The 18,034-nt window shown below is 37.3% G+C and overlaps 2 protein-coding genes across 3 annotated transcripts; both read right to left on the bottom strand.

The window, feature by feature from the left end:
* Window positions 1-912: 912 nt before the first annotated feature.
* unc119a1 (unc-119 lipid binding chaperone a1) lies at window positions 913-12,271 on the bottom strand. Its single transcript, XM_084420204.1, has 5 exons — window positions 11,728-12,271; window positions 5,333-5,446; window positions 5,041-5,140; window positions 1,911-2,083; window positions 913-1,793 (listed from the first exon to the last, which is right to left on the bottom strand). Exons 1-5 carry the CDS (start codon window positions 11,840-11,842, stop codon window positions 1,681-1,683), a joined length of 615 nt encoding a protein of 204 aa, XP_084276330.1. The 5' UTR covers window positions 11,843-12,271; the 3' UTR covers window positions 913-1,680.
* Window positions 12,272-13,642: 1,371 nt separating this feature from the next.
* On the bottom strand, window positions 13,643-16,996 carry crybb1l3 (crystallin, beta B1, like 3). 2 transcript variants are annotated; one of them, XM_084419976.1, is made up of 7 exons: window positions 16,884-16,962; window positions 16,415-16,488; window positions 16,165-16,283; window positions 14,921-15,053; window positions 14,672-14,814; window positions 14,375-14,563; window positions 13,643-14,007 (listed from the first exon to the last, which is right to left on the bottom strand). In XM_084419976.1, the coding sequence occupies exons 2-6, from the start codon at window positions 16,478-16,480 to the stop codon at window positions 14,398-14,400; spliced, it is 627 nt and encodes a 208-aa protein (XP_084276102.1). In that variant the 5' UTR covers window positions 16,481-16,488; window positions 16,884-16,962; the 3' UTR covers window positions 13,643-14,007; window positions 14,375-14,397. The 2 variants fall into 2 exon arrangements, 1 of the variants encoding a protein (XP_084276102.1); XR_014628839.1 differs by having other exon boundaries at window positions 13,923-14,007; window positions 14,334-14,563; window positions 16,884-16,996.
* Between the last annotated feature and the right edge of the window lie 1,038 nt (window positions 16,997-18,034).

Genomic DNA, 18,034 nt, shown 5'->3' with positions numbered 1-18,034 from the left:
GTTACTTTGTTTTCCCAATTATTGACTGACAGTTCTGTCCCCATGTTGAGAGAAATCGGGTGTAAGAGGCAGAGGCGTTGTGATAACATAATGCTTATTGTAGTTCTAGACTAAATGTGCGCATGCATTTACTCATCTCACTTACACAAAAACAGATTCAGTGTTCCTAAAAATGAATACAAACAATGCAAACTCATTACGCAAACCAGCAATAATGAATTATATTAAATTACATTGTATTTAATCTCACTTTATTAACCAATGCCTTTGCTGCTGACTTTTGATGATCCAGTTCAACCATACGAATAAGCAAAAATGACTAGATAAACATCACATTTGTGTTTCATTGTTGAGTTTTTATTGCTTAAGTAAGAGTGTTGAACATCTCCTGTACTATTTTTCTGCAATCCAGAATGGCAGCACAGCTAAAAAAGGTTTGTTTGAGCTGTGCTCTCTGCTGTACAGGTGTGAAAGAGCCTTTACATCTGCCAAGGTAAACTTTATTTTTGCTTTAAAACAAGCATATGCAAAAGTAACGTAACATTACTTTCAATAAAAGTAACTAAATTACTTTTTAGGGAGTAACATAATATTGTAATGCATTACTTTTAAATATAACTTTCCACAACACTGCTCATTAATAATAGGAAATCTTTCCTGAGCATCAATCAGCACATTAGAATGATTTCCGAAGGATCATGTGACACTGAAAACTGTAATGCTGAAAATTCAGCTTTGCCATCACAGGAATAAATTACTATATTCTATACATTAAAATAGAAAACAGTTACTTTTTCAATAACACTGATTCCAAAATTTTGATCAGTAGTGTACGATTTAAGCATTGTTTTATCTATTACAACACTATGCAGGAGTCATATGAATAAAAGCAATAAATTGAATCAAACATGATTTCAAGCACTGGAATTTTTATTTTTCTCTCTTTTTTTTTTTTATTCCATGAAACAATTACACATAATGGTATAACTATACTATATTATATAACTATTTCTGACAAAAGATGCTATTAAAAATATGTTTGACAATGTATATCAATATAAATAAGAGCATATTAATATAAATAACACAGATTTACATCATCATTGACCAAATTATAAGTATTCAAAAAGGAAAATGAGAAAAGTTAAGGAAAATCAGGGCCTTTCAGAGAATCTAAAAGGCAGTGGGTGCAATGTCAGGGCAAAATACACATTTCCTTGCACAGCTCCTGAAAATATTCCTTCCTTTAAAGGTTCAAACACACTGCACCTCACTCTACATGAGCCTCTTTTTATGCATTAGAAGCCTTGAGTGATGTCACTCACTGTTTGAACATTTAGTCACAAATCATTTGGCTTTGGGCTTTGAAAAATACATAAAAAACAGAGCATGCAATTAATGCACATGTGCACAGGCACACTCATGAACTCAATGAGATACACAATTATCACATACTTTAAAAGATTCGAAGGAGAAAAAAAAAAGTAGTACAGGCCCATTTCTTAGAGTAACATTCTCTCTCTGTCTCACACACGCACAAATATGCACACACACAAATCCTGAGATTTTTTTTAACCAATGCATCGTCACATACAAAATTAGATGCCACTTTCAGTAGATGTTCCTATGCCAGTCCACTGCAACTGGATGCAGATTTCTGCAAATGGTGAAAATAACTTCTTACGGTCCACCGTTATAGGAATAATCTGCCTTATTATGCATTACTAGCTTGTTGTCCACAAAGTAAAAGCTGTCGGATTGTGTCTCATATGGGTGAAGGATCATTTCACGCACTGTAGAGGGATGCAAGAAACACAATGTCACTTGTATTATGTCCTGCCACAAGATCACAAACCAATCAATAGTTATTAAGTCACACTCTGAATTCATAAAAAAAGTTCATGACTTACTTATGTCTTCAGAGAGAGGTGGGAATTCATAGATGTGTTCGCAGGTATTCTTACTGCTCGGGATGCAGAAGCCAAACTCAAAGTCAAAGCTCTTCAGCAGCTGCCCACGGAAATAGTGCCGCTCAATCATACGAAAGTTGTTGATTGGAACATCGCCTACAGTGAACTCAACCCTGTGGAGGCAGGAAAGGACACATTTAAGGTTATGTAGTATGTAGCAATGAAATTCCTACCACGTTCTGCATGGAGACACAGCGTACACAAGAAAAAGATTCAATCGGGTTCTATGTACAGTAGAATCTTAGGGTTCTTGGCTCAAATTTAAAGAACACTTTATGCTATATAAGATGAAATATCTTAAATGATTGCATAATACTTTCATGTTTAAAAGGTTATTTCCCTTTTTTCAGTATGCTTTCAAGCTGTTTTATTCATACAATTTAATCAAAAGAAAACATTATTTCAATCAAAATGAGTTAAAGATCATATTTGTTTTTTATTTAGCACTGCCCTTTATAAGCTACATGATTTACATGTTTCCCCGAAGACAAAATAAGTACAATTTACTTTGATCATCCAATTCAAGAAGTTTACACCCAACGGCCTTTAATGCATATTCTGTAAGGGGTGTGCAAACTTATGAGCAGAACCGTCAAGTATATATCTGGAAAATCTTCCTTTTTGTCTTATCTTTAGTTCTTCTGATGCTTAGGACTAGTGGTATAGTCTTGGTTACTGTTGTAACCCTCGTTCCCTGCTGGAGGGAACAGAGACGTTATGTCGACTGACATTAGGGGTCCTACTTGGGAGTCCCAATCACCTCTGAGTTTTAGAAAAACAGCTAATGAAATTAGCGAGTTGAATTAGCATGCATAGCCAGGCGGCATGCATCCACTCATTAGGTCTGTGCTGAGGAGCCGAGACAGTGTCCCGGCCATTCGGCGGGTAGTTTAAGGTTGTGGCAAGAGGGACATACTGTCTCCATTCCCTCTATCAGGGAACGAGGGTTACGTTACGACAGTAACCGAAACGTTCCCTTTCTGTCAGTCACGTTCTACGTTATGTCGACTGAAATTAGGGGTCCCTATGGAAAGTGCCACAACGACTGAACTGCCTTACGAATGTCGGCGAAGCAGATGCTGGCAAGCTGTAGCGTGCCAGCTAATAAATGTCCTTGCTCGATCTTAAAGGGACACTTCACCCATTTGCATTAAGCTTTGCATTGTTAGAAACCCAGTCATACTATTGAATGGTTGTGCAACACTCTCTCATTTTCCCCTGAGACGGGAGAAATCCGTTATTTACCTCTTACACTTCCTCCTACAATGACGCAAAAATCGTCATTTTGTGTCATTGTAGGAGGAAATGTAAGAGGGGGGGATTTCTGTTGAGACTACAAGCACTAGTTCCTCATCTTTCCCAGGGGGCGGGACCCGCTCACGCTACAGACCTATTACAGATCAGTGGGTGGGACTTTACTCTCTGAAACTGAAAGCAATATCCTCCATCTTGTTTGAAGCTAAGCTAACAGGCGCTGTGGAGACAGATGTAAAGTTATGACAATAGCGGAGGAGAGTGCTCAATATGATATAGACTAGAGGAAGAGGATTTCGGAAGTCTGATGCTTGAATCAGGTGTTTGTGGCTACCTTTACAAGCCGCTCGCATTGTAGCGAAGAGCAGCCGAGGCAGAAGACCTGCCTGCCGCGGACGAGGAGCCCGGACTGGCTCGGGTTAGGGCGGACTGGTGGCGCCGGTGATCTCACTATGCAACTACGAACCGCTACGAACACAGAGATAGAGTCCGTCTGTGGCAAAGATTTTCAACGATGACAATTTCTCCTGGACGAAATCTCTGAATCAGACGAGGACACGGACGTTTGTGTTGAGAACTATCCTAGTTTCGCACCGCATATGTTCTGACTGAACATCCAGGTACCATGCAATAATTCACCTTTTCGAAAGAAATACAAACGAGGAGTAATGAGTTCGCCAACTAACTAGACATTTTGTGTGAATGTGAAATTAATTTCAAGCTCTGGTGGTAGCTAGACTTGTAGACGGAAGAGTGATTTCTCTTATAGGCAGATATGCGCTTTCTGGATTAGTGGGAGTGGCTTGCGGAGCTGTGCAATGTGGTGCATTGTGGGAGTTGTTGTCTTTCATACAAATGCGTCCTGAAGTTATTTTTTGTCTTTTCTCGGTCACAAAGGCACCAAATTCAAAATTTCTTTTACATTTCGACTACATATATGACCCACTTTAAATAAAAAACAATGTTCAAATGGGTGAAATGCCCCTTTAACCTTCCCAACGCCCCATGTAAGCCAAATAGTCCTTCATACCTGTTGGGATGGAATGAACCGAGCTTACCACGGAGACAGTCATTAACTGCTGTTTCTTTATGTTCTTAATGGAAAAGAGTGCTTCGGCTCATTCGGCTTCAGCCACGACCTGTGGTTAATGCTGGGGATTGGGGAAGCGTGCCAAGTCCAGGTGGAGAGGGATGCTGCGGAGGCCACATCCTACCCAAAGGGAGGTACATGTGGAAATACCCATGTGGTCTTCCCACACTTTACCTAACTATTGTACTACCCAACACGCGGGAAGAAACAGGCTCCACCCGGAGATTATCTTGTGAAGGTATTAGGTGTCACCATGCTCGCAGCCCTGCAAATGTCTGCTAGAGAGTGAGACCGTAAACTATCCAGCAAGAGAGATCTTCTCTTTTCAATGCTCTTTTATTGGTGATTAGAAGAGTGATTGCTGTCTGTAACCAATCCGATGAGCGGATGCATGCTGCCATCTTATATAACCATATATACGGGGGAGTGGCTAAGCACTCCCAAGCATTTCATTGCCCATTTTACAAAGGGAACTATCCTACTTTCTCCCCTGTGACATGGAGGGTCATTTGTTCAAGTATTCATGGACTTTTTTCACTTGGAAGGAAGTTTTAAGTTGTTGAAACGGCATGTTTTCATAGTATAATTAACCAATTTATCTCTAACTTTTATTCATTGTGATATGACTCCTTTAAGGATTAAGTCAAACAGACTCAAGTGTGATTTCAGGCTAATTTTAGCTTGCAATTTAAGATCAAGTGTAATCCTGTCACTGATTGCACTTACGTGGCGCCAACCTGGCGTAGTCGGAGGAAGGCGGGGGTGAACTGGTAACGCACAAAGCGTCCGGCGTTCTGGTCAAAGTCGGTTCTGTCCTCCCCACTCTCTGTGAATCAGAAAGGGGTCGGCATTATCAAATGAGCCTTTGAAGGGCTCTTGTGCAGCGAGCTGCATCTAAATGGAAATCAGGGCTTTATGGCGATAAAAAAAAAAAATCAAGACAAGCCTTGCATTTAAATGTGCAGCCTGTGTAGGTGGAGTGAGGAAGTGAATTTGAGAGGTCTGGTCTTTGTCTTACCTGTTGTAGGGGGTTTGGTGATCTCAAAAAGAACTGTGCCAGTCTCCATGTCTCGGATTTTGAACCTGGTGAAGTCAATCTTGTGTATGTTCTGCTCTGGACCGCAGAGGTAATCTATGGAAACAAAACCCAACCGCAGCGGTTCAAGATGTGCCTCAGTTATGACTCTCATTACATCAAGATAATGAAATATGAATGGAACATTAACATGGATGCGATTCTCTCCAGACTTGTCACAACATTTCAAAATATAAAGCTAACCACATTTTAACACTGGGTATGTGTGCGTGACATAGGTCACATGCATCAAGTGAGCTATCAAAGATATGCCTCAGGGCTGAGCAACGCTGAGAGCTGTAACCTTGTGTGATAGACTGCAGGGACAAAAAGAGCTATTTCTGTTCTCTCTGATGTTGTATGGAAATGACATTGATGATGACCATACACCTACTCGATTCATTACCTGCCTGCAGAGACTGATACTGTTTAGAAATACTGTCAGAACAATGGGAAGTATACCATCAGACAAACATTATTAAACACATTGTGCTTTCATTTTCAACATTTTCTATTGGTTTTTAACTTAAGAGTGCCATAACGGTGCGTTTGCTCATTTTGTGTAAAATGAGTGACAGCTGGTTGGATATTTTGTTATGTTTTATAATATTATTTTCCATGTAACATTATAATAATTTGCTTTAGTTTGTATATATATATTATATATATATATATTATATATATATATATATATATATATTATAATATATATATACACACACACACACACACTATATAATAATAATATATATATATATATAAAAAAAAAATTATATATATATATATATATATATATATATATATATATATGTGTATTTTTTTTTTATATTATTATTATTATTATCATTATATAATGTGTGTGTGTGTGGATCTATGTATTTAACTTTAACAGGCACCATCCCCTTTGGTGTCCTTGGGCCCCAGTTTGAAAATCTAATGCAATGGCATTTGTAATTTGTAAGTGTGACTTAAAGGGATAGTTCACTTTGAAATTAAATTTTGGTATGTTTTAGCTTACCTCAAGGGCATCCAAGATGTATGTGTCTTTGTTTCCGCAGTAGTTTCAATTTTTATATTTTTAGGTCAAACCGTTCTTGTCTGTCAGTCATATAATGCAGGTCTATGGTCACCACCTCAAAGAGCATGCACAGAGAAGTCCAAATTAAACAATTCCCCATCGTAAGTACACATTGATGGCCTAAGACACGAAACGAGCGGTTTGTGTGAGAAAACGAACAGTATTTATATTGTTTTTACCTCTTGTACACAACCACGTCCAAGTGATCTGACTTAGTCTGCGCAAGCGCCGGAAGTGATCTCTCGTGCGTGTACGTCACTCATTGTTTACACAGAACAGAGATTGTAGGTAAGACGGCTAATAGAAATGGTACTAATTTGCGCTTATCCGGGATGTTTAAACCGACGTAAAAGAAAACAATTACATATGCACTAAGCCAGAACGCGCGCACACGTCACACACCAGGAAGCGCGCGCGCCCTCAGATCACTTGGACGTGGTTGTGTACAAGAGGTAAAAACGATATAAATACTGTTCATTTTCTCACACAAACCGCTCGTTTCGTGTCTTAGGCCATCAATGTGTACTTACGATGGGGAATTGTTTAATTTGGACTCTGTGCATGCTCTTTGAGACAGTGACCATAGACCTGCATTATATGACTGACAGACAAGAACGGTTTGACCTAAAAATATCAAAATTGAAACTACTGCGGAAACAAAGACACCTACATCTTGGATGCCCTTGAGGTAAGCTAAAACATACCAAAATTAAATTTCAAAGTGAACTATCCCTTTAAAGGTGCACTGTGTAATTTTTAGCGGCATCTAGTGGTGAGGTTGCGAATTGCACCCAGCAGAAGTTACGATGGCCAACAGGAAAATATGTCATCGTCTGAGACAGCAGAGTAGCCAGTTAAGCAATGAGGTTTCTTTACAAAGATAAATTAAGAAATTAGGTTTACTTGATTGTTCAGTAAAACAATATGGTATTGCGAATATTATTGTTACTTGTTCATCATTGTTACGAAATGCATTTGCCCGTTTAGAACTACTGTAGAAACATGTTGGCACATTTCAATGTAAGGGGACCCGCGGTGTATGTTGATAGAAATGGCTCATTCTAAGGTAATTCAAACATAACGGTTAATTAAGTAAGGTCTACACCACTGAAAACATAGTTATGTATATGATATTGCATTTCTGGCAACAGATCCTCCTAAATATTACACAATGCATGCACCTTTAACTGTCCAAATATTTTTTGGTGTTCACTATATATGGGGATTTATTTGTGTCCTGGAGTTGGTAAAAAGTTTGAGCCAGCCACTCGTATCATGCCCTTTAACGTTCGTCTCCCTTTCCTCATGCCAAACTGCCAAAGGAGGCATATGAGGTGCGAGGAGCAGCTGTGTCAGCCCTCTTCTACCTGGGATGGATTATACCTAAGAAGCTTACATTGTTCCCCATCACATGGAGCAGATTGGTAGATACTAAGGGGATTTAGGACAACTCGAAATTTTGAGAGGTCCATCTCTGCTAGGATGACATTGAGATGAGTGTATTACTTCCTTCCTGTGAGAAACTGAACCGTAACAGTATCCCATAAAATTCACATTTAAACATTTATCAGCGAACATGAACAGAAGCTTAACCGAACCTGTTTGACGTGCGAGAATGAACTTCATTGGTTCTCGCACGTCAAGCGAACATGCTTGTGCTTCTGTTTTCCACAGCAGATGTGCGAGTTGATAAATGTGAATAAAACTAAAACCTAAATTCAATCTGTTCATCATATAAAGCGATCATGCCTCTTCAGAAAATTTGGACTAAACCACTCAATTCATGTGGATTAGTTTTACGATCTCTTTCTGAACTTTTTGAAGGGGTTGTTGCATGGCTGTGAATGGAGAAACAAATCTTTCAGATTTAATCAAAAAGATCTTCATTAGTGTTCTGAAGATTTACTTTTTCCAAACATGTCCCGCGGATACTGACACGTTCTCTGAGCACGAGAGCCAATCAGAGTAGAACACTGAAACCTGAATAGACAAGAAACGGATACTTTGCATAATTACCTGCGTTTTTATGCACTTGCCAACACCACAAAACATGCTTGATATATATCGACACTTTTACACCTCTCGGTGAACTTGTTCATGGAAATGTTTTTTTGTTTTGCTCTGTTTACTTCACGAATTGCCACACAGTGGGACCAATCTAAGTGAGGTAACACTACTGTGTGTGAGTGTGAGTGCAAAAATACAAATAGTCAGGAAAACTGAGAGGTGAAGGGAGAATACAAATGAACAGAGACTGTGCATAGTGTATTTTTAGAAGTGTAAATCTCAGTCATTTAAAATGTATTTAAGGCATCATAAGTGTAATCAATTATTATATTATAATTTAATTTATTGAGAATGTAACATTTTAATAGTATAATATAATACAATATAATATGCTGTTATCTAGTTTGCATAACCCCAATGTCTTGGTGGAGGCATCATAAGTGCAATCAATTATTTTTAGCTTTTTATATTAAGTTTGTGAAATTACTATTTGTGACCTGTCAAAAATGAGTTATTTCTTTCTGATCCTTAAAGATGGCCTTTTCCTGTGAAACCTAATGTAGGCCAGGTTGATCATTCGTATTAAGCGATATTTGTGTGATTATCTGACAAAATATCAAATGTGCAATTCTTTAAAAAATCTTATCAGAGCTGTGTGGCAGGCAAGTGTCAATGTAGCTTTCCAAACCACCATGGTGCCGCACTTCGCTGCTTCTAATGCTGTCACCTAGCAACAAATCTTTTGATACCAATCCAGAATAACTACCACCTGTTATTGTAAGGTAAACAAAAGGAACTGCTCTGTATAACAAACACAGATTATGAACGAAACAGCATCCATTTACAAGACCACACAGGTCCATTTAGATTTATGAGGCATAATGTGCGTATCTAAACACCATAATTCATTCTTTATGAAGTAATGCTTCCAAACACTCTACGTAAAGCGCCAAATTGAGCAGTTAATCAAAAGATTATAGGAGGATGTCATGTAACCATTTGCTAAAAAGCCAATCCACTTCCCTAATGAAACTGAAACACTTATTAACATAATTTATATTTATACTATTTATCACTTCATCCATTAACATACTCTGTGTTCTTGTTTATAACAGTAACATGAGATAAAGAGGACAAAAATGCAATTTGTAAATAATAATGAATCCAAAGCAAGCATGCTGTCCACCTCCCTCAGAATAGCAGCCTGTCCACCTCCCTCAGAATAGCAGCCTGTATCCTTAAACAAGAGCAGCTTCTATTTTTAGAGCACTAATCCAAGTGATTAGCCAGACACCAGATTTTCTTCCATTTAGAAGAAGAGTGGCATCTTAAAGTGATATCTCAGCACTTCTCTCAGGCATTTGTAAATATATTTAGAAGAAGAGATGTTTTAATTCACAGCTCAGAGGATAAGAATACATTGTTGATTTTTCAACCGCAAAGCACTCGCATTTCAGAGCTACTAATGACTCACACAAATGGTGGCAAACATGAGACAGTGTAGCTATTATGTCCAGGTAAAACATTCTTTATGGACTGTGAGAAGTGTAACAGTAATGCAAATGTCTATCAGTCAGTTTTGGCAGTGCCAGCTCCGTAAAACTGTTGTATCAGTAGAAACTGAGCATTTGCATTCATCCACAGATCTGATCTCTGATCAAGTAGCCTATATATGTTTTAGTGCCAGATATAATGTCTTGCATGCAGGATCAACAAGCAAGACATTATCAAAAATTTGTCAAAACACCAGCTCACAAGAGTCATCCAGTCATACTAAAGTTTAGCATCTGAGTTCCTTTGCACGAGGTGATGAATGCTTATTGGTCAAAGGTCATAATATGCAAACCCAACATTGCTCTATTTTAAACTAATCAAACTGTTTTTGAATAAGTAAAAGCAGTTCAACCAAATCAGCATTTTAATTCCTTTTTAAATGGGTTCAGAGGATTATTAGTCATATCAAATGTTAACGCTATGCAGTATGATTGATCCTCAACAAATATCTTCAATCATCAGCAGATTGATCTGATTACGTTTACTCATGCAATGCATGCTTAGTTCTTCCTCATTTCATTGAAATGTGTATCATTAACCACCTGTCAGTGTAATTTGATTATTGAAATACTTTTATAGATTTTTATTAATATTTCAATTAGTTTCTTTTAATTTTGTTAATTTTTTTAAAATGTATCTATATAATTTCAATTTTAGTTTTGGTAATTTTAGTACATGGAGTTAAACTAAATAAAAATGGGAAATGCTGATTTGGCAATGAAATGAAAAGTTTTGCTTATATTTTATTTCAGTTAACCTTTATTGTATTTCAAGTAATGTTTGTTTTTTATGGTTTTAGTTAACTATAATAACCCTGCCACTTGTTTAAGAATGTGATATGTACACAAAACATGCCCTTTCTTGTATGCTGCTTCAGAAAGAATGAATCCGGCAACATTATTGGAAGAAATTCTCTTGTGCATTTATCTGTGTGTGGCACACACACATAAGCCTATACAGTAAAGTATAAATGCTTAATCTTACATGGAAATGTAAACATTCATTAGCAGTGAGTGAATAATGTATTAAAACCATCCTCTAATCCTTTATTCAGATTCTAGAAAGATCATTCCTATATATTTCATGACTTTTCACAGACTTTGTAAGAGGTGACAAATGCAAACCTTTAAAACTGGCCTTAAGTTAACTATAGCCATAGCCTACATGCTAAGCAAACTATGATTACATATTTCGTTTATTGCGTTAAAATGAAACTTAAGGTTACTCAGTTTCAGGATTTCATTTATTTTTATTTTTATATAGTCTATTTATCGATGCTCAGCCCGTTCATCAGTAAACTTACTAGTCGTCATTGTAAGCAGTAGGCTACATTGGAAATCCATAGTGTTTATTTACCAAGGGAGACGATTGAATTAGGTATAGGTAGGCTATATGATAGATAGGTAGCCTATCACTGGGTTCGTTCGACCAAAAAAAGAGGACCGTACAAAGACGTAGCCTACTCGCTAAATGAAAACGTTACATCGACGTCACATTTTAAACGATGACGCTCTATTCTAAATGAAGTTTCGTGCTAGAATGTCACGGCGCGAGACTGAAAAAAAACGTATGAATAAACGTGCCGTTTCGCACTGGTAAATTATGTGCAACAGTGTGAGCTAGCAGAGCAGCTCGTCAGCCGTGCGATTGTTTTCGGAAGCTTCCTGTTTGAGAGTGGCATTGATATTGCTGAACTTACTGTCTGTGATCTTCTGCAGCCCGAGTACATCATCCGGCGTTATTTCTGTGTTTTTTAACAAATCTTCTTCAGTCGTATTTAGGACACCCGCGTCGCAGCCTTGCTTCACTTTCATGTCTAAATGCGATAAGACGCTGCTGTTGTTCTTCGTGCACGAGTTGCGGTCTTCGCACCAACCTCTCTGGCAAGGGCCGTTGGTTTGCCTCACCTCTGCTGTATTATGCGTCCTGGTTATTTAACGCAGGCTCTTTACTGATACAAGAATAGCGCATTCACCTCCCCCAGCCAGTCTGTCTTCTAAGGATGTTGTGTTACCGTATTTTAGCTATTCCTTTCCTAAGGCGAGGGGCTCTCGCTCTGTAATCTGCATGTTTGTCTGCAGCTGAAGGTATTAGAGCAACCACTTCATGTAATCGAGCAAACCCCGAGAGAGATGAGCAGTATTAACTAAGTGCGGAAGGAAGTGGGCAGACGGTTCACTCGCTCAAGCCGCTTCTTTTATCAAAAGTAAATGTTTACTGTCTCATTTTGATCACACTTGTTATGCACTGTATGGACAAAACTTGCATTTATTCCTCTTTTCTTAGAGGAAAACCGGAAAATGAGCTTTTTAGCAATAAATATATATGTATATAGCCTAACTATATATTATAGGTATATAGAGTAGCCTACACACACACACACACACACACACACACACACACACACACACACATATATATATATATATACACACACACACACACAAACAGTAGGCTACAGGTCAAAAGTTTGGAAACATTACTATTTTTAATGTTTTTGAAATAAGTTTCTTCTGCTCATCAAACCTGCATTTATTTGATCAAAAATACAGAAAAAAAAGTAATATTGTGATATTATTATTACAATTTAAAATAATTGGTTTTCAATTTATTATACGTTAAATAATCATTTATTTCTGTGATGCAAAGCTGAATTTTCAGGATAATTACTCCAGTCTATCACATGATCCTTTAGAAATCATTCTAATATGATGATTCATTATCAAAGTTGGAAACAGTTCTGCTGCTTAATATTTTTTCATAACCTGTGATACTTTTTTAGGGTAGCCTACTTTGATAAAAAAAAAAAAAAAAAAAAGCAGCAAATTTAAAAAAAATAGAAATCTTTTGTAACAATACACTACTGGTCAGTAATTTGGGGTCAGTAATTTTGTTCTTTCTTTTTTTTAAAATAAATCAATACTTTTATTCAGCAAGGATGTGTTAAATTGATAAAAAGTGATAGTAAAGAAGATTTATATTATTAGAAAATATTTTTTTTATTTTGAATAAATGCAGTTCTTTTTAACCTTTTATTCATCAAATATATTAGGCAGCAGAACTGTTTCCAACACTCATAATAAATCAGAATATTAGAATGATTTCTAAAGGATCATAGACTGGATGTCACATGTGACACTGAAGACTGGAGTAATTATGCTGAAAATTCAGCTTTACATCACAGGAATATATATATATATATATATATATATTTTTTTAAGTATATTCAAATAGAAAACTTATTATTTTAAATTGTAATAATATTTCACAATATTACTGTTTTTTTTTCTGTATTTTTGATCAAATAAACGCAGCCTTATAAGCATTAGAGACTTCTTTCAAAAATATAAAAAAACTTAATGTTTCCAAACTTTTGACCTGTACTGTATACACATACATGTGTGTGTGCATAATAAATTAGGAAAAATGATACACATATTTGGAAGTGAATAGTTTCTATCTGAACCATGGCAAAAACCATGCAGAAAATGTGCTACCAGTAGAATATAGAATAACTATTCACTTCCAAATGTGTATAGTTTTTCCTAATATATTATGCATTGTGAATTACATAAGTTATTAAAAATATTGAATTAAGGACATTGTATAATTATATGCTTTAAAATCTTTTATTTTTGCTTATTGATTTTCTAGGAAATTTGTTTTAGATGCCAGCATCCCTGAGATGATAAAGATAGTGATAAAGATAAAATGTAGTATAGGATCTCCTCTATTTAGTAAATAAAGGGGGTCTGAAATCTGTTCCTGGAGAGAGAAGAGGCATATTCTGTTCTCTTCTCCCCTCCGGTCTGCCACGTTGAGGACTCCGTCCGTCACAATAGCAGCTGAGCATCTAGATTCTGGAAGATGTGGTGTGATGAAGCCAGGAGAAGGTTGAGTGCTGGAGTGCTGAATTGCACCTCCCTCTGGTTCAATGAATGGTTCAATGTTCAATGAATATCCCGCCAGGGTTTAGCAGCTAAATGAGAAATTGATTCAGATTAGCTTTACTGTGGATGTTCATATGGTAGATATTCTTTTATAAAGTAATAAGGGCAAAGAGTTTAGATAGAGCAAAGAAACATATAATGATACAAAACTATCAAACAAAACTGATGAATGATTAGACAAGCACTAAAATTGGGACAATTTTCTTTACTTTTCTTTAAGGGGCTAGACGTAGAACGCATTTGCCATACTTAATAGTGGTTCTACAACTAGTCATAACACATGATTGCTCATTCCTATAGGTAATATCTATTCCAAGCTGCTCTTTTAATTATAAAGGAATTTCTTTTTTTTTACATTCCACAGAGTTTTCCCTGCGGGGGCCTTGTTGTATCCACCTGTCCATGCCACGTGTCATTCCTTATGCCATTTCGAAGCAGCCTCTGTGATGCGTCTGCATGTCCCTCACTCTGCGCACAGACTGGATCTGGGGGTGATTGGCACCCCATTCGTTCCAGTGTTTATAGGATCCAAATTCAAACAGGTACTGATATCCACGGTAGCCAGGGTACTGGTATCCAACCCATCTACAGTTGGAACGAGCATAGTATATGGTAATTCATGAGATAACATCAAATGCTTAGATAATCTTCATCTTTTGTAATAGTAAATATAAGAAATGGTAAATCACTTACGTTCCACCATTTACTTGAATGCTGGCAACTCTGTCCTGGAAGCCATAACACCACAAACTGGGGATGTCCTCATCAGACACCTCCATCTTACGACCCTCAAAGTTCATGCACTCATACAGACAGATATTATGGTCCTTGGGGTCCTACATGGAGAAAGAAACAGTTGAGACTGTTTCTATGGTCCTCCTATTATTAATTGGTTATGTTTTGTGATAAAATGGGAAATGGACTGATATAATGTTCACCCACCATCTTGACGGGCCGGACAGACATGAGGCGATCGCATCGATAGCTGTTAGACCAAGTGTCCCATCGAGGGTATTCACCCCTCTCCAGCATGAACATCTCACCAGTCATATCCTGTTGCTCAAAACCTACCCATCTGCAAGACAGTAGAGGGCAAACACACTGTAAATGGTCTTTTTACATGTACATTATGGAAGAAATATTTTAAAATCCCCAAAAAAGTAAAAAAATTTCCCTTGATGTTCTTTTACGCTATTGACAAGTGTTAACAGATAAGAAACATTTGAGAAGGATTAAACAGTAAAAATAGTAATATTATGAAATATTATTTACATTTTTAAATTACTATTTTTCAGCCTTAAGTGTCATGTGATCCTCAGAAATCATTAAAATATGCTGATTTGGAGCTCTAGAAACATTTCCTATTATTATTAATGTTGAAAAAAAATTGTGCTGCTTAATTAATATTTTTGTGGAAACTTGAAAGTCACTTGTAATGCATCCTTACTCAATTAAAGTACTAGTTTCTTTAAAGGGGTGGTTGATTATGATTTCACTTTTCTAACTTTAGTTAGTGTGTAATGTTGCTGTTTGAGCATATAACATCTGCAAAGTTACGACGCTCAAAGTTCAATGCAAAGGGAGATATTTTCTTTTAAAGAAATTGCTTTTTAAGGACAACAACAAATGGCTGGTAGGGACTACACAACATTCCTCAGGTTAGTGACATTATGACCCCTAAAACTGACATAAACCCCACCCCCGGAACACTATTTATAGATTATCAAGACATAATATGCTAATCAATGACTAGAAGATAACTACACATAAGCTACATAAATTAATCAACTAACCATTCAGAAATGTTGTCCACATGTTATCACTTCTTCTTGAGTCTCTCCATCTTTCTGACTCCGGTTTGAACATAAAAGGCTGAAAGTTTTAGAAATTTCCAGTGCATGTCTGTGTGAGGTACTCCCTCTGTGCCAGCAGCTCATTTGCATTTAAAGGGACAGACACAAAAACAGTGCGTTTTTGCTCACCCTCAAAAAGTGACAACTTTAACATGCTATATAAAACTATCTGTGGGGTATTTTGGTCTAAAACTTCACATACACACTCTGGGGACATCAGAGATTTATTTTACATCTTGTGAAAAGGGCATTATACCACCCCTTTAAAAAAAAATTACTGACCCATATGCGACAAATCATATTATGCATATGATTTTTGAGATGAGTACTTACGGCCCACACTCCACTCTGATGGAGCCCACACGGGTAAGCCCCTTGTCACAAATGTTACGGCAATCTCCATTCAGCTCCATTATGCTCCCTTGGAAATTCTCATACTCAAACAGATATATCTGATCAGAGAGATCACACAGTAAAGGCAAATAATTCAGCGAGTGCTTCTTGTACAAAACATGTGTAATGGCAATATTAGAGGAAAAAAGAGAGAATCTGATAAGAGCATGATGGGACAGGTTTGACATACTCTGTGGGAGCTCTTTCCCGTGGCATAGCGACTCCCCATACTTCCTTGTACAGCAGTGTGTGACATGGCTGAAGCTGCAAACGACAGAACAGAGAGAAGTTGAGCTTAAATGAAAGACTGAATCAAGATTAATTCCGGAATGTTACACTCAATTCTTCTTTGCTATTTATCAGAACACATTTGTAGAGAAATCATTAGCAACTTTTGAAAATCAGTCATGTGACATTTTTAAATGGTATCTATCTATCTATCTATCTATCTATCTATCTATCTATCTATCTATCTATCTGTCTATCTATCTATCTATCTATCTATCTATCTATCTATCTATCTATCTATCTATCTATCTATCTATCTATCTATCTATCTATCTATCTATCTATCTATCTATCTATCTAATCTCAATCATAACAAACTTATTTAAAGGATGGTCACTCTGAAATGATTAAAATGACCAATCAGATCTCACCTAAACTTTTGCAGTCAGAGGAATGGAATGTAAAAGGAGTGCTGGCGGAGGAAAAGATGCCAAGGCCTGATTGTACGCGGGCTTCAGGCTTCGGATGGGTTCTATATACATATATATATGCCAGCAGTACTTCTAAAGCAAAATGAGACCAGGCTATTGGATAAAAGTGATGGCCGTTTGGAGGGGTTTGGAGTGGAGGCTTATCTATGTGACCCTGCTGACTCTGCTCATTGCTTTGTTCCAGGCTACGGCTGGATGTGTGATGTCTACCTCCATCAGCAAAAAGCGTGGCACTCCACAGCCCCTATCTCTTCAACACTCTCTCACACACACACTCATTCACTCTCTATAGCATGGCTAGCAATGTGCTGACCTCAGTAGACTGGCCACAGACCTCTCCATTGAGAGAAAGAGGACTTGTTGCCGTTGTGTGAAGCTTCAGCAGTTTTCTGTGTGGTTACGGTTATATATTTATGTTGTCAAGGATTTTGGAGCTTATAAGTTTGAAGTAAAAGTTCCCACAAGTGTACATTTAGGTACTCTACATTTCCTGACTATTAAATATTAAACAAAACATAAATAACGATACTTTTAATTATTCTCACAATCATACACATGACCATCGACAAATCAAAAATACTTCTCTTTGTAGAGCTATACTGAAACTCACCCAAAAAGCTGCAAAATTATGAATCAATCTTCTTATTTACTTGAATGCCATAATTCACACACTTCATTTGACTTAGTCATGCACCTCCTAGATCGACTGGGCCCCAGCCATGGAGCCTGCTTTGCATAAAGTCAAAGGAGTGGGCAGGACATGGATGTTGAATGGATGTGCTTGTAAGGGCCTGTTGCGTGTGTATGCATATGTGAGGGAGAGCGTCTGTATGTGGGCGAGTATGTAAAGGCAGGTGGAAGTGGATTGTTGAAACATTCTGTAGCTGCCACCGCACTGAGAGGAGAGCAGAAGGGTCTCAATGCAGTTTAAAAATGGACTTTTAATGATAGGTAATTTTTAAAAACCAGCGTTTTTAATATTTAAGGATACCTAGTGTTTTTGGGGATGTTTGCAAAGTTTGTACCAAGCATTTTTGGCTTGAAAGAAACCTTGAATGCATACCTCAGTAAATCTTTGTGTTGTCTTTGCT

Source organism: Rutilus rutilus (genome assembly GCF_951802725.1).
Source record: "Rutilus rutilus genome assembly, chromosome: 9".
Lineage (NCBI taxonomy): Eukaryota > Metazoa > Chordata > Actinopteri > Cypriniformes > Leuciscidae > Rutilus > Rutilus rutilus.
This window is presented reverse-complemented; position numbering and strand designations above follow the sequence as displayed.

Bases quoted from the DNA above. Each gene is read 5' to 3' on its own strand.
- unc119a1 (XM_084420204.1), bottom strand. From the start codon at position 11,842: ATGAAAGTGAAGCAAGGCTGCGACGCGGGTGTCCTAAATACGACTGAA. The intron at 2,084-5,040 runs GTAAGTGCAATC...CTGCCTCCACAG, and splicing joins CTACGCCAGGTTGGCGCCAC to GGTTGAGTTCACTGTAGGCG. The intron at 1,794-1,910 runs GTAAGTCATGAA...ATCCCTCTACAG, and splicing joins ACCTCTCTCTGAAGACATAA to TGCGTGAAATGATCCTTCAC.
- crybb1l3 (XM_084419976.1), bottom strand. From the start codon at position 16,480: ATGTCACACACTGCTGTACAAGGAAGTATGGGGAGTCGCTATGCCACG. The intron at 15,054-16,164 runs GTAAGTACTCAT...ACTGTCTTGCAG, and splicing joins ATCAGAGTGGAGTGTGGGCC to ATGGGTAGGTTTTGAGCAAC. The intron at 14,564-14,671 runs GTAAGTGATTTA...TTCCAACTGTAG, and splicing joins ATTCAAGTAAATGGTGGAAC to ATGGGTTGGATACCAGTACC.